The sequence below is a fragment of the Gigantopelta aegis genome, chromosome 5 (genome assembly GCF_016097555.1).
Source record: "Gigantopelta aegis isolate Gae_Host chromosome 5, Gae_host_genome, whole genome shotgun sequence".
In the NCBI taxonomy this organism is placed as follows: domain Eukaryota; kingdom Metazoa; phylum Mollusca; class Gastropoda; order Neomphalida; family Peltospiridae; genus Gigantopelta; species Gigantopelta aegis.
Window position 1 is genome coordinate 11,764,071 of NC_054703.1, and position 17,963 is coordinate 11,782,033.

General features: G+C 36.8%; 1 protein-coding gene across 2 annotated transcripts in view; it reads left to right on the top strand.

Annotated features, from left to right (window-relative positions):
• The first annotated feature begins 4,675 nt into the window (after nt 1-4,675).
• Nucleotides 4,676-17,963, top strand: part of LOC121373394 (endoplasmic reticulum aminopeptidase 1-like) — an 81,756-nt gene continuing 68,468 nt past the window's right edge. For both annotated transcript variants that reach the window (XM_041500035.1, XM_041500034.1), the window contains exon 1: nt 4,676-5,337. In XM_041500035.1, the coding sequence (XP_041355969.1) occupies nt 5,244-5,337 (94 nt within the window). In that variant the 5' untranslated portion in view covers nt 4,676-5,243. The remainder of the gene's footprint in view (nt 5,338-17,963) is intronic.

Consider the following 17,963-nt stretch of genomic DNA (forward strand, 5'->3'; position numbering starts at 1 on the left):
TTAATTTAGCTGTGAAGCTCCACTGGTAGGTTGTAGACCCTGTTGGTCTGGGGCTGGTTTAGGGTTGTGTGATTTTAATGGCTGTGATTTACTCACAGGTTACTGGTTAGTTAGACCCTGTTGGGGCTGGTGGTTTCAGCGTTGTGTGATTTTAATTTAGCTGTGAAGCTCCACTGTAGGTTGTCACCATATGGAATTCTGTTACTATTAATAACACTGGGTATTTCTCACAAAATGGTAGTTAACTGTTGGGGCTGGTGGCGGGCTTATGCTTGTGTGGGTTTATAGTGTTAGTTGAAGGTTTTCACCATATGGAATTCTATTACTATTATTATCACTGGGTATATTGCTCACAAAATGGTAGTTAACTGTTGGGACTGGTGGCGTTCTTATGCTTGTGTGATTTTAATGCTAGTTGAAGCTGTAGGTTGTCACCATATGGAATTCTGTTACTATTATTAAAACTGGGTATATCTTTTTTATTAAATGGTAGTCATGTCAACCAGCTTGTAGTCTGTATCAGGGTTTTTGCCAGAGGGTAAAATGGGGAAAATGCCATCCCTCAAAAATCAAACTTTATAAGGATTGGATGCAGGAATTGTTTAGAGAGGGAAAGAAAGAAAGAAATGTTTTATTTAACGACGCACTCAACACATTTTATTTACGGTTATATGGCATCAGATTTTGAGAGGAAACCCGCTGTCGCCACTACATGGGCTACTCTTTCTGATTAGCAGCAAGGGATCTTTTATTTACGCTTCCCACAGGCAAGATAGCACAAACCATGGCCTTTGTTGAACTAGTTATGGATCACTGGTGGGTGCAAGTGGTTTACACCTACCCATTGAGCCATGCGGAGCACTCACTCAGGGTTTGGAATCTGTATCTGGATTAAAAATCCCATGCCTCCACTGGGATCCGAACCCAGTACCTACCAACCTGTAGACCGATGGCCTACCACGACGCCATCAAGGCCAGGTTTTTTTTAGAAAGGGGTGCAACATTTAAAAGGGGCATGTACAGTTTATTCAGAAGGTACTACATGCAGTATACTAACATGTATTATTTATATGGTAAGCTTCTCCACCGAAAAGAATAAATATATACATTGTATTCATCTGCTAAACACTGCATTTTTCGGGGAACTTCAAATTTCAGAGGTAATGGAGGGGGGGGGGGGGGAGAGAGAGAGAGAGAGCGGTGCATACCCCCAGCACCTACCCCTTTATATATATATCTGTGTCTGTTTTAATGTTATTAATTCTTAAAATTAAAAACTTAACAGATAAACACTAACAAATAGTTATTCTTAAACAAAAATAAGTAATTGTTAAGTATATATTTTTCTCCCATCCCTAGCCATGCAAGACAGACCCATTCCATGACATCAGCCCATGTGGAATGAATCTGTTTTACATGGGCTATGATGTCATTGAATTTAACATAGGGAGTATTACTTTGTTGGTAATATATGACATCATATTAATGCGAGTTGGTTAGTTTTAGATCAATATTTTGTTATTAAAACCTTCATTATAAAAGCTATCTTGATAATTTGTACTGTTAAATAATATTTAACACATGAAACAGACGCGGCAAATTTGATAGCGTACGTAGTTTCTTTATGATAAAACGGTCAAATAAGTAATTTTTTCAGACATCTTTGTTTGTTCGTGTAAAATAATGGTTTATTTATTGAATGGATGGGAAAAAACCCTCCATCATATGCAGTCATGTGGGATAGAAAAAGTACACCCTCGGTGGTGGAAATTTCGACCTTGGGACTCAGCAAGCCTCGTCCTGGGTCGAAATTTCCACCACCTCGGGTGTACTTTTTCTATCCCACATGACCACATATGATGGAGTCTATTAGTTTGAATTGACACATTTAAGTTTTACCTATAAATTAATATTCAATGTTCCATACATTTTTCTAGAAATTAAAATGTTTACCTTTCGTTTGATGTTGAAAATCGCCAACCATTTTATCATACTATACATCTTGAAACATTTACATTTTACCTGTCAAAATAATTAATGTTCCACAATATATAACTTTCCACAAATTAATTATTTTTATTAATCATTTGTTTTCATTTTCAAAACCGTACACTGTGAAACATTAAAAAATTTCCCTCTCAATTAAATTAATTAATGTTACATATATACCTTTCTACAAATTAAAGGGACATTCCTGAGTTTGCTGCATTTTTAAAGATGTTATCGACTAACAGAGACTTTTTAACGATTGTAATTTCATATCAAATATATTTTTCTGCATAAAATATTAGTGGCTGTATATTAAACGTGTATCTGATCGTTCTAATATTTGTACTGCGTTAAATTTTATTTTATTTCCTAAAATATATTTTTTCATACGTACAAAATTATTTGAAGACAAAATCTAGTTTGAGCTTCTTAGAAATATTAAGACAACCAGAAACACATTGAATATACAGACACTGATAGTCTAAACAAGAACATATATTTTAAATGTGAGTTTAATCGTAGAAATATTTTATTAGTCGGAAACATGTTACAAAAAAATTAATGGAGCAAACTCAGGAATGTCCCTTTAATATCTGTTTCCCCTTTTTTTTTCATTTTGAAAACCATCTACCATTTTGTCATACTACACTGTGAAATATTTAAAATTTTACTTGTCAAATTAATTAATGTTACATATATACCTTTCTACAAATTAATATTTTTTGGCCCTTTTGTTTTTATTTTGAAAATCGTCTACTATTTTGCCATACTACACTGTGAAATATTTTTAAAAAATTCCTGTCAATTAAATTAATTAATGTTACATATATAACTTTCTGCAAATTAATATTTTTTTTCCCTTTTGTTTTCATTTTAAAAACCATCTATCATTTTGTCATACTATATACACTGAAACATTTAAAATTGTACCTGTCAATGAAATTAATTAATGTTACATATATAACTTTCCACAAATTAATTATTTTTGTTTACCATTTATTTTCATTTTCAAAAACTTCTACCATTTTGTCATACTACACCTTGAAACATTTAAAATTTTACCTGTCAAATTAATTAATGTTACATATATACCTTTGCACAAATTAATTATTTATTTTCATTTTCAAAAACGTCTACTGTTTTGTCATGCTGACCTTAACTGAAACATATCAATTTTCACCTGTCAAATTAATTAATGTTACAACTTTCCACAAATTATATTATTTTTACCTTTTGTTTTCATTTTGAAAAAGCGTCTGCCATTTTGGTATTCTATATCCTGGATGACAGTTATTGGTTTGATCACATGGACCATTTGTCATGTGCTACAGTGTAGGCCACGTGTAGTGTCTTTGTATTGAGTTATTTGGTCATACAGAGTAACAGCTGGGACAACACATGTATGTGTATGTATATATATATATATATATATATATGTATATGTATGCCTTGCTAAGCTGCATCCGTTTGCATATTTACTCCATATCTATATATACACACACATATATATGTATGTATGTATGTATGTATGTATGTGTGTGTGTGTATATATGTACATGTGTGTGTGTATATGTGTATATAGATATAGATATAGATATAGATATAGATATATATATAGGGCCTCGGTGGCGTCGTGGTTAGGCCATCGGTCAACAGGCTGGTAGGTACTGGGTTCGGATCCCAGTCGAGGCATGGGATTTTTAATCCAGATACCGACTCCAAACCCTGAGTGAGTGCTCCGCAAGGCTCAATGGGTAGGTGTAAACCACTTGCACCAACCAGTGATCCATAACTGGTTCAACAAAGACCCTGGTTTGTGCTACCATGCCTTGCCAAATGTCTAGTGAAATCACTAACATATAAATGTATCAGATTTCACAGAATGTTCAGTAGCCGACGGCAGACTCTGTTTAAAAAAAAAAAAAAAAAAAAAAAATGTTTTATTTAACGACGCACTCAACACATTTTTTATTTATGGTTATATGGCGTCAGATATATGGTTATGGACCACACAGATTTTGAGGGGAAACCCGCTGTCGCCACTACATGGGCTACTCTTTCCGATTAGCAGCAATTGGAATCTTTTATTTGTGCTTCCCACAGGCAGGATAGCACAAACCATGGCCTTTGTTGAACCAGTTATGGATCACTGGTCGGTGCAAGTGGTTTACACCTACCCACTGAGCCTTGCGGAGCACTCACTCAGGGTTTGGAGTCAGTATCTGGATTAAAAATCCCATGCCTGAACTGGGATCCGAACCCATTACCTACCAGCCTGTAGACCTATGGCCTGACCACGACGCCACCGAGGCCGGTCCCGTTTTCAACAGGGGCCGGGATATAGCACAGTGGTAAAGTGCTCACTTGATGTGCGGTCAGTTTAGGATCGATCCCCATCGGTGGGCCCATTGGGCTATTTCTTGTTCTAGCCAGCGTACCATGACTGGTACATCAAAAGGCCGTGGTATGTGCTATCCTGTCTGTGGGATGGTGCATATAAAAGATCCCTTGCTGTTAATCAAAAAGATTAGCTAGCCCATGAAGTGGCGACAGCAGGTTTCCTCTCTCAATATCTGTGTGATCCTTAATCATATGTCCGACGCCATATGACCGTAAATGAAATGTGTTGAGTGCATTGTTAAATAAAATATTTCCTTCATTCGTAGCAGCAGGGATACGGTTTTAACACAGACACGGCCATCACTAGCACTTTGTAGCAGCAGGGATACGGTTTTAACACAGACTCGGCCATTACTACCACCAGGAATACGCTTTTAATACGGAAGCAGCCATCATTAGCACTTGGTAGCAGCAAGGATGCGGTTTTAAGACGGATACAGCCATTACTACTACTTCGTAGCAGCAGGGATAAAGTTTTAACATGGACTGAGCCATTACTAGTAGCAGGGATAAAGTTTTAACACGGACTCAACCATTACTAGTAGCAGGGATACACTTTTAACTCGGACTCAACCATTACTAGTAGCAGGGATACACTTTTAACTCGGACTCAACCATTACTAGTAGCAGGGATACACTTTTAAGAGGAACTCAACCATTACTGCCAGCAGGGATACACTTTTAACACGGACTCAACCATTACTACCAGCAGGGATACACTTTTAACACGGACTCAACCATTACTATAAGCAGGGACATATTTGTAACACGGACTCAACCATTACTACCAGCAGTGATACACTTTTAACACGGACACAGTTTAGCAGAGACGCAGCTTAGCAGGGTTTTTAAACATGTCAGGATCTGCCACCACATCGGCCCGGCATCGCAAGCTTCGGGCCTCAACAATTGATATGGACGACACTGAAAGTCGGCTGTTGGACGAAGGTTGGTTCTATGTGACATTTTCTTCTAATGGGTCGGTCCTCAGTCGGCTGTCATTGTTAACATGTTTATGACTAAGAGTTAGAACATTTTCGACAGCTAAAATTATACATATTTAGTGTTTCTGCCAGAAAGAAACGTTTGGGTATGGCGCTATATGGAATTGAATGCAATTACAGTCAACACGGTGTATGGTGGGGTGGAGGGGGGGGGGGGGTCTCCCCCAGAAAGAAAATGGGTTAAGTTTAGGCTTAGGGTTAACAATATCATACAGTAATGATAAAGAGTAATTAATTTTGTCAAAACGTTGACATAAAAAATAAAATTTGCTAAAAGATTTGGGTATGGCACCATGCATACCCGTTTTACCCTCTGGCAGAAACCTTGATATTAATTAAATTTTTATGCTGTTTGGAATATTAAATAAATTTTGTTGTGCTGTTTAGAATATAAGTGTGTAGGTGTGTGTGTGATATATATATTTATATATATATATATACACACAGTAGAACCTCGTTAGTCCGGACAGTATGGTTATTAAAAAAAACGTCCGGATTAACGAATTTCCGGATTACTGAAATGTACGTGATGAGTAACCTCCCTTGATTCAAAAACAAAATAAAAACGACACGTTTGAATTTTTACAACCAAACAATTCTTCAACCAGTTTTGTTCTGTTGATCCGCCTCGTGGTGTGAATAAGTGCTATTTGCATGTCCGTGAGGCCAGTCTACTATTCAGTAGTGTACTGTCAGGTGCTTGTCTTAAAAGTTAGAAAATGCGATTAAATAAAATGAAATACTGTTTAAGACATGTTGCATTTTTGATACTAAATGTTTGATTACTAGCGACAACAAGTTTTCAATTTTATTAGTTATGTTTTGTCGTACCGGTTAATATTGTAAATCTAGGCCACGTGGTCAAGTTCATTTCCACGAAGTGGGTACGTTGTTGAGGAATGCATATTGTTTCTCACTTATATACAATCATTATTAGTTTAAAGTTTCTACGTTTACAGATTATATTTTAAACATATTAAATGGCGAAATTATAATTCATTTCTGCTATATCTACTGATATAATATAAACGCCAACATGATACATCCCTCCGCCCCTAGGACAGAAATACAACTCTCAAAACCGGCATCAAACTGAATGAGCATTGTTCCACTTATGAAAGAGTCGCAAGCCAGTGTTTTGATAGCAATAACATATAAAGACGTTTTCTTTGTCTTTATTTTGGGTGACTGGCAATACTCTTGAGTTGGGACACCAAAACAATTATGACCAGTATTCAGTAATAAATCATACAGGCAAGTTGGGAGGGTAGTTACAAAACGAGGTCATGGGGTACCGTAGGGTATGATCAAGAGTTACCCACTTTTAAAAATAAAATACTCCCCCCCCCCCCCCCCATAAAATAAAACAGCCAGTCTGGTCATAGATCAAAGAAATTATATTTAAAAAAAAAAAAAAACACTTGTGAACACTTATGCTCTATCCGACTAACACTAAATAAAAAAAAAAAAGGTGAATGGTTAAATAAACTGCTGTGTGAAACCCCGTGCAGCCATTTTATCTCTGTCGATTCCTTGAGCGTTAATTGGCGGATTACTTGTATGTTCAATCAGCGGCGACCGGTCAGACGAAGCAATTTCCCTTTACTTTTTACATTTGGTTCAGAATTATGACCGTCCGCTTCCGGAAGCTGAATATCCGGATCAACGAATAACTTTACTGAGTGGTCGTTTCGTTTTGTGATAAAACCGTCCGTAAGGTGAGGATTCCGGACTACTGGAGTCCGGACTAACGAGGTTCCACTGTATATATACAGTCAAACCTGTCTTAAGCGGTCACATAAGGGAGTAGAAAAAAGTGGCCACTTAAGACAGGTGGCTGCTGAGTACAGGTTGCCACATATATAGTCTTTAAAACATTTGTTGTTGTTTCTTGTTTTATCATCTGTACTACTAATGTGTGCTTCACAGTTGACTATAAATCAACATTTGACATGCAAATGGAATGTATTAAATTAACCGTTCGCAACAAGTTTATTTTCTTTTTCCATTTAATTATTTAATTCCTACTCCATGCAGTGTATTGTCATAGTAAGTGAATCTACAAATGTCAAGCGTAGCCTGCCCAGAGGCAATTAGATGCGTTCCATAGTCATACTTCCTTAATTGATACACAGTAGAAATGTTGGGACTGAATGGGTACTAGTATTCCTGAAGGTGTGAAGATCGGTTATTTGCTGCACCTTTTCGCGGTTGTTAAAATATCCCTTTTATATAATAGTAAAACTTTACTGTGGCCGCTTAATACAGGTATTTTAGCGATTTGGGATCTGATTTAAGTGGCCGCTGGCCGTGTTAGACAGGTGACCGCTTATTACAGGTGCATTTACATTATAAATCGTTTTGGAGGTGACCACTAAATACAGGTGGCTGCTAGGACAGGTTTGACTATATATATATATATATATATATATAATGTATTTTTGGTTAAAATTTGTCCTTATGTGTATAGCAGCTGAAACTTAATTTGATTTTGTGTACACTGGCATATAGGAAGGTACAAACAAGATGAATGTTGTTTTTTTGTGACATTGTCCAAAAGTTTATAGTAACTGAAACTTCATTTTATTTTTTATACACGAACATATAAGAAGGTATAAAAACGTTAGACACTAAAGGGAGGGTCAACTCAAATATGAGCCTGATGTTTTAAAAAGATGCATACCCGGATGACCAACACATACTGACACTTTAACAATTGAAAAACGCGTAATGTTAGAGTTAAAAAAACTTTATTATTCCTGCTAAATGGGGGCAGCCATTTTCTTTTGTTTCCGGTGCATCAGGAATTCTAGCTTTGGGCGAAGTGATATCAGCTCCGACCAACTCTAGTATTCACAGTGTATAAACGAACGCAGTCATTTACGACGAGACTCTTCTCTTTGATCAACCTGACTTGTAAAACAACATAAATGACTTGATAGTTTATTAAACTATTTAACTAAATATATTTCAGTTTGCATTAATAGAACAAAATGGGGTTATAGTATTTTTCTCTCTTAAAAAATCCAAAGAAAAAAATGCATATTATTAGGCCTATTGGTAGGGTACGTTGGAGTAAAAATGATCACTCACGATACACAAGTGATAATTTTCTTTTCTTTAGGACGACGTAATTGGTCAGTTTTGTAATTTCAGATGGGAAAGTCTACTTAATCCAGGGTTTCACAGAATTATTTTCAGTAATAAAGCAGAACGGCTTAATTTATTATGTCCATTATCATTTTAGGGGTAGCCGCGCAGTTACCCCACAATACCCTGTGATCTTTATAAAATGTGCACATATTTTTGTTGTGTCTAGTTGGTGACCGACCAAAATATACACCTGCCAATTAGGAACCACAGGTACATGCTACAGAGACAAAAGACGAATTAACTAAGAAAAAATTCTGATTATCATTTCAATATGTGGGTTAATGTACGGACAAAATGGCTGTGCCAGTTATATATACTAGCCGTCACATTTAACCATTTTATTAACTATACGATTATACTTGTTGATATTAAGCACTAATGTACATTATACAGTCAGACCTCGTTACAACAACCATGTTCGTCCCTGGGTCACTTTGTCGTTATATCAAAATTGCCAATGTATTGAATTGTCATGAGTTGTCTCCAATGCCAAAATAACGTAACAAAACATACTAATTAATATTCACTGATAACTGAATAATTTATGCATTGCAATTATTATTAAAAACAACAAATACACATACATACATGTATATTAAATATGTTTTTAAAAAACATCATTAAATATTTTAAACAAGGTGCATTCACCGTCAGTCCAATCAAGACACCTATGATTGGTACCTGTTTCGTTTACAAAATATGAAAAGAGAAGATTTTATTATTGTTCAAAGTTAATCCTTTAATTGTTTAACTAAATGCTTATTTGCAAAAGCAATACATATCTACAGATTTCGCAGACATCGGTAGCTTGGACAGCATGTGACACAGTCTGATCACTATGACATCAAGGATTCTAAGTGGCTGCCAACGTGCTACGATATCTGTGATTATGTAATGTCGTTGTAAAGAGATGTTTTCAGACGTTGGATGAACGTTTGTTCCTAATTTGCTCTGTCTATATCGAAAGGTGTGAATTTCGGTGTAATGAACAGAATAACACTGACGTACGTTTGTTCCCGATAATTTGTGGTTGGATGGTGTAAATGTAGTAACGACGGTCGCTGTAACAAGGTCTAACTGTATATCGTTGAATATGCATACCAGGTCAAATGCCTTAATTGTTGCTTCCTTTAAGCTTGGTTTTTTGTGACATTTTCTACTAATGGGTCGGTTCTCATTATAGCTGTCATTGATAACATGTTTATGACTAACAGGACTTTTTCGACAGCTAAAGTTATACATATTGAATACATTTTTGTTACTTATTAGAATATCAGTGTCTAAATATAAAATATGTTTTTGATTAAGTTTGCTCAAACTTCATTTAATTTGAGTACAATAGTGTAGGAAGGTACGTACAAAAAAAGTTTTTTTGACAGCTAAAATTAGACATATTAAATAAAAAAAAATTGCTGATTCAGCTTACAATATCAGTGTCTGTATGTATATATACAGTGAAACCTTTCAAAACTGGACCCTCTGTAAACCAGAATAATTCCCTCAAAACCGGACGTTTTTTTATGGTCACTTTTTAAACATGTGTACACATAAGAGAACCTCTCTAAACCGGATACCTCTTAAAACCAGACTTTTTACTTGTTCCTCAGCGTGTCCAGTTTAGAGGAGTTTCACTCTATAACATATTTCTGGTTAAAATTTGTCCTTATCTTTATGGTAGCTCAGACTTAATGTTATTTTGACCGGCCGCGTTGGCATCGTGGTTAGGCCATCGGTCTACAGGCTGGTAGGTACTGGGTTCAGATCCCAGTCGAGGCATGGGATTTTTAATCCAGATACCTACTCCAAACCCTGAGTGAGTGCTCCGCAAGGCTCAATGGGTAGGTGTAAACCACTTGCACCAACCAGTGATCCATAACTGGTTCAACAAAGGCCATGGTTTGTGCTATCCTGCCTGTGGGAAGCACAAATAAAAAATCCCTTGCTGGTAGTACTAAACCAAATAACTTCCGGCTGGGTCAAAGTGCGAGGTGCACCGAACTTTTGATAGAGAAGTGAACACCACAAGTCCTGTGATTGGTTATAAATGTGAGTGTGTTGGTTGTAAAAAAAATAATAGTTTCATCTGGGTAAAAAAAAATTGCAATTTTATTTCATCTAGTACCAATGTGTCAAGTAGCCTTGTGCTTGAAACATGTATGGGGTACCTGTAAAAAAAATACTCGAATTTTGTGCGAAACTAGGGTAGTCATAGACGCTACCCGTTATCTCAGAAACGAGCAGCTTGACCCCCATTTTTTTCTGATTCACTTTAAGTGTAAGGGGTGGTAGTATTTATATCCGTGGCGTTTATGTCGGTTGATACGTTGCAGGTAGGAGTTTTAGCCACATATGTTACTATTGTCGTCTATGGGATTTGATTTGGTAGTATACACCCTATAGTACTGTAATTCAAACTTCATTTCATTTTGACCGGCCGCGGTGGCATCGTGGTTAGGCCATCGGTCTACAGGCTGGTAGGTACTGGGTTCAGATCCCAGTCAAGGCATGGGATTTTTAATCCAGATACCTACTCCAAACCCTGAGTGAGTGCTCCGCAAGGCTCAATGGGTAGGTGTAAACCACTTGCACCAACCAGTGATCCATAACTGGTTCAACAAAGGCCATGGTTTGTGCTATCCTGCCTGTGGGAAGCACAAATAAAAAATCCCTTGCTGCTAATTGGAAAGAGTAGCCCATGTAGTGGCGACAGCGGGTTTCCTCTCTCAATATCTGTGTGGTCCTTAACCATATGTCTGACGCAATATAACCGTAAATAAAATGTGTTGAGTGCGTCGTTAAATAAAACATTTCTTTCATTTCATTTTGTGTACATGATTATATAAGAGAAGATATAAGAATGTTAGATGAAGGTTGGTTTATTTTATGTGACATTTTGTACTAATCAGTCTGTTCTGAGTTGGCGGTCATTGTTAATGTGTGTGTGTATATATATGTATGTATGTATGTATTGATGTATGAATATCTCTATATTGTATGTATGTCGAGGTTGACTGTTACATACATAGATATTAGATGAAGGTTGGCGGTCATTGTTAACATGTTTATGACTAACAGTATTTTCAACAGCTAAAATTAGACATATCAATGTCTGCATGTGTGTGTATGTATGTGTATATATATATCTGTGTGTGTGTGTGTGTGTGTGCGTGTGCGTGCGTAGGTATGTGTGTGTGTGTGTGTGTGTATATGTATATATAAAATTAAATTTCCTTTGTGTCTATACACTTTACGGCAATCTGATTGGTCCAGAGGTGCTTACCTTTTTTCGTTCATATCTTGATGAACCAAAAACATTTACAGGTAAACCATGCCTACCCCCCCCCCCCCCCCACTTGCACTACTTTTGTGCAACAAGCCGGATTATTCAGGCAACCATATTTACATATTTTGAAGAAAACACGTGAAAGCTACAAAAGCAATAATATATACAGTCGAACTTCGTTAACTCGAAGTTGAAGGGGACAACGAAATAGTTCGAGTTTCAGGCAGTTCTAGTTTTCGAAATTCGTACAGCAGACCCCAAAGTGAAACTGAATTGTAGTATTATCATTTCGTTGATATCGGAAGACACGTTTGCTGCTCCATCCCTGTCCCCAACTCGCAGATGTTAGCACATTCCTTCTGTGTATATGATAAAACTAAGTAAATATTAACAGAAATGAGATAAATCTGATAATTTTGGCGTACATCTCTATGTACTTTTATTGTATTTATTAATAAATTAAAATACTGGATGTCGATTAGCACTAAGTATGTTTGTTTACCAAATAAAAAATGCACAATATAAATAGCAAAATTATTGTAAATCACAAAAATCATTTTTAAAAACCCTCACTAACATAGCGGGACATAAGATAACAAATCAAAACACTGTATGCCAAATAGCACTAGGTTATGTACTTTTTTTCACATATAAAACCTTCACAACAGTACAAAATAATTTATAGCTCTCAAATCACAAAGTACAAAGAGCAGAACTATCAGAAATTTTTTGTAACTAAAGATTGTTTGGCATACTTGCTTAAAAAATCGTCTTTCATTACTGTGTCTGTAATCTTGCACAGATTGAGCAGCATTTCTTCCGAATCTTCACGGTTCTGCAAGTAGCACCTAAGGTTAATTTTCTCTTCACACCCTTTCTGTCTGTCTCCAATCTGGCTATCCCCCCATTTCTGGGCCCTTCGCCAGATTGGATGACAAGAAAGCGGGACTATTAACCGATCTGGCTATCCCCCCGTTGCCGGGTCCTTCCTCAGATTGCTCGATCTCTGATGTATCAGTTTCTAACATAACTAAATGACTAGTAATGAATCATTTTGAATTCACACTTAAATAGCAAATAACAAATTTGACATGATTCACTCGTTTAAGAGAAAAAACAAACAGCGTTAATTGTTATTACAACAGTTCTTTGAAGATTACAAGACTATCCGTACTTTGTGTAATAATGCCCACTGCCGTGTACAAACACCGACAACCAAATGCAGGCATGTAGGATCATTTCGTTCCGCAGAGTCGGCGATCTATTATTCTGTAATTACCGCGTGTATCATTGATAGCCGAGACCAGTCGGAGCACTTGCGCTTGGCTTGGGTGACAATTCATTTTTCTTTAAAGTATTACCGGTACAGTTAAAGGGCTCAGTCACTCCACAAACTTCGAGTTTTGGAAGTGCAATATCCCTTAATTTTGTATGGTGGGACCAAAAAATTACTTTGAGAGATAGAGTTTTTCGAATGTTCGAAGTTTGAGTGTTCGAAGTCTGTTATTACTAGTTTGTATAGCAGTTCGGCTGGGACCGCCGTTTCACTTCGAGAGATCGACGTTTTTGAAAGATCGAAGTTTGAGTTATCGAAGGTCGACTGTGTGTGTGTGTGTATATATATATATATATATATATATACGATAAATTAATGGAAAATGCTATAGCAGAGTAGACATGTAGATTCTTATGCATTGATTAAAAAAAAAATCATGTAGGAAACTACACGCCTGTAACTTACTTGTAAGCGATGTTCTACAGCTGTTGGCGAAAATTAAACGGTTCCACGGACAGCATAATTGTTAGACACGTTCCCTTCATTCACTTTCATAAAATATAAACTATAAACATGAATAGGACAATTCCTTCCAATATAACTAAATGATCCGTTAAAATGCATAGCAGCTAGAGGAAATGGCGTCACTTAACAAAATTACGTCATTTACCAAATGACGTCATTTACAAAAATCAAATAATAGTGAATGAATGTTTGCATTCTTACGCAATATAAGCATCAATGAAGTTTACACAAATAATACTACAGACGTATTTAAAGCTAAACAAAATAAATTCAGTTATGTATTGTTAAAGTATGCATATCAATTTAATTATAACATTGGACCACAATTATTTTTTGGTTCATGCATGTATGAACTGAAAAAACGATGTGCACACTTTTGTGTGACCCACTATGCGGAGTCATACATTGTATGTATATATATATATATCTATATATGTGTGTGTGTGTGTGTGTGTGTGTGTGTGTTTCTGGTTAAAATTTGTCCTTATGTTTATGGTTGCTCAAACTTAATTTTATTTTGTATATGCTGGCATAGGAAGGTTGAAAAAACAAGTGGGAAAGGATGGGCGTGCACATATATATTTTTTGTGGAACATGCATTATAAAATTGGACGCTTAAAACAGCTTTCTGCAACATATTTGAGGTAACATCACCGGCCTCGGTGGCACAGTGGTTAAGCCATCGGACTACTGGCTGGTAGGTACAGGGTTCGCAGCCTGGTACTAGCTCCAACCAGAGTGAGTTCTTAAGGGCTCAATGGGTAGGTGTAAGGCCACTACAGTACACCCTCTTCTCTCTAACCGCTAACCAACTAACAACTAACCTACTGTCCTAGACAGACAGCCCAGATGGCTGAGGTGTGTGCCCAGGACAGTGTGCTTGAACCTTAATTGGATATAAGCACTCTCTCCCTCTCTCTCTCTCTCTCTCTCTCTCTCTCTCTCTAACTGCAATACATGTGTATTTTCGGTAATGAGTATAAAGAAGAAATGTTCAATGTTAAGCAGATGGATGGATTATATTTGTTTACTTTCAATTACTTTGATACCATCAGCTGTGGCCATTGATTTACAACATGAAGTTACAAAAGTACTCTGCCATTTACAAGACCACATATTCATGTCACACTGTACATTATATTTAATATTTCATGCATGTGAAATTATTGGGAGGAAAAATCTATTTTTGTGCTACTACCGTACTTGTATTCTCAACAAACGTAAATAAGGGACAGTAGATAATACTAATAGCATATTAAACGAGCTTCCATTTTGTATCATGTTTATGTCCCGAGTGAAATAATTTTCAATTTTCATGAGCTTCAGCGAGTGACAATGAAAATTATTTCACAAGCGACATACATGTACACATAATACGAAATGATAGCGAGTTTAATATCCTATTTATTATCCATAATCGATCTTAATTTGTATTGCTTAACTCACTTGACCGATGTTCCTCAAACTTTCTCTATGGTTGCAGTGTGCCGATCGATGACGTCATTGTGTGACGTCGAATTGTTAAGTCCAAACTTGGCGTTCTAGTCGGCTGTATCACTTTGATATGTACCACGGTATTTTTAACCATATGGGCAATAATTGGTCATTATGCTTATTTTTATTAGTAGTCCTCTACCACAGGGGACTATAGGTGTCTGTCTGTCTGTTCATCTCTCCCACACATATAGTTTTCTGGACTTTTTTTGCGCAGTGCCTCAAAATATTTAGCTGACTCAGGGTTTTATCACCTGTGTTTCTAGACTCTGATAATTGGCATCATTCTCCACCAACCGGCCTCGGTGGCGTCGTGGTTAGGCCATCGGTCTACAGGCTGGTAGGTACTGGGTTCGGATTCCAGTCGAGGCATGGGATTTTTAATCCAGATACCGACTCCAAACCCTGAGTCAGTGCTCCGCAAGGCTCAATGGGTAGGTGTAAACCACTTGCACCGACCAGTGATCCATAACTGGTTCAACAAAGGCCATGGTTTGTGCTATCCTGCCTGTGGGAAGCGCAAATAAAAGATCCCTTGCTGCTAATTGGAAGAGTAGCCCATGTAGTGGCAACAGCAGGTTTCCTCTCAAAAATCTCTTTGGTCCTTAACCATATGACTGATGCCATATAACCGTAAATAAAATGTGTTGAGTGCGTCGTTAAATAAAACATTTCTTTCTTTTCTTTCATTCCCCACCATTCTACAGAGGCTATGTTGGTTTTTATTCCCAGTTTTGGTGTAAAAAAATTCCATGTAAAGGTAAATGTAAATCTCATTCACTTGACAAACCTTCCCTCCACAATAACATTTTGTAATGCACAATAGATACCGTATATTTATTTGAATAAACACAAGTACATGACATATAGCATTACTTTTTATATTGTTTCCTAGCTTAATAAGATGTTTTTGAAATGAAACTGAAAATTCCCAATTTTTGGTAAAACAATGCTAAAATTCCCAATTTTTGGTAAAACAATGCTAAAATTCCCAGTTTTTGGTAAAACATGCAATGCTAAAATTCCCAATTTTTTGTAAAACAATGCTAAAATTCCAAATGTCGAGTAAGATTTTAGAAATAAAACACTGTGACTAAAAGGGCTGGATGTAGCCCAGTGTTAAAACACTCGTTTGATGCACGGTCAGTTCAGGATCGATCCCCGTTGGTGGGCCCATTGGGCTATTTCTCATTCCAGCCTGTGCTCCACAACTGGTATAACAAAAGTCATGGTATGTACTATCCTGTCTGTAAGATGGTGCATATAAAAGATCCCTTGCTGCTAATCGGAAAGAGTAGCCCATGAGGTGGCAACAGCAGGTTTCCTCTCCCTATATCTATGTGGTCCTTAACCATATGTCCGACATTATATAACTGTAAATAAAATGTGTTGAGTGCATTTCCTTCCTTCTATTAAATATAATTATCCAGTGACTACTCCCACACACTTGAACAAACTACAGTGAAACCTCTCAAAACCAGACATTTTACAGAGTCCCTTTTTAAAAACCAGGACATTTTACAGTCCCTTTTTAAAAACCAGGACATTTTACATAGTCTCTTTTAAAAAACCAGGACATTTTACAGAGTCCCTTTTTAAAAACCAGGACATTTTACAGAGTCCCTTTTTAAAAGAGTCCCTTTTTAAAAACCAGGACATTTTACAGAGTCCCTTTTTAAAAACCAGGACATTTTACATAGTCTCTTTTTAAAAACCAGGACATTTTACAGAGTCCCTTTTTAAAAGAGTCCCTTTTTAAAAACCAGGACATTTTACAGAGTCCCTTTTTAAAAACCAGGACATTTTACAGAGTCCCTTTTTACAAACCAGGACATTTTACAGAGTCCCTTTTTAAAAACCAGGACATTTTACAGAGTCCCTTTTTACAAACCAGGACATTTTACAGAGTCCCTTTTTACAAACCAGGACATTTTACAGAGTCCCTTTTTAAAAACCAGGACATTTTACAGAGTCCCTTTTTAAAAACCAGGACATTTTACAGAGTCCCTTTTTAAAAACCGGGACATTTTACAGAGTCCCTTTTTAAAAGAGTCCCTTTTTAAAAACCAGGACAGAACTTAATTAACCTCTCTAAACCAGATCCCTCTTAAAACTGGTCATTTGTCTTGGTCTCAAGGGTGACTGATTTAGTGGGGTTTCACTGTACATACATACATACTGGCTATATACACACTTGTTATTGCAACATCTGCAAGAGCCGCCATTAGTGTCAATATATGTCGATCCATATACAGTTTAATTAACATTATCTTTCGGTCTCTGTTCCATATATATAGGTTGAGATATAATCACACACGAATAAATTGTCACCAGTATAAAAAGGCAACATTATTTAATATAGAGAAAATTAGCTGCAGGTGAGTTGTGTTAAATTTTCTTTGCGATTCTTTTAATCCGATTTGATATTATGTTTCCATATTTTAAACTGCTAGTGATTGTTATAGTGTTGGGCGGTACGTAGCCCAGTGGTAAAGCGCTCACTTGGTGCGCAGTTGATACAGCATCGATCCCCGTCGGTGGGCCCATTGGGCTATTTTTCGTTCCAGCCAGTGCACCACGACTGGTATATCAAAGACCATGGTATGTACTACCCTGTCTGTGGGATGGTGCATATAAAAGATCCCTTGCTGCTAATTGAAAAGAGTAGCCCATGAAGTGGTGACAGCGGGTTTTCGGTCTCAATATCTGTGTGGTCCATAGCTATATGTCTGACGCCATATAACTGTAAATAAAATGTGTTGAGTGCGTCGTTAAATAAATATTTCCTTCCTTCCATATGATATGTCCGAAGCTACATATAACCACAATTAAAATGTGC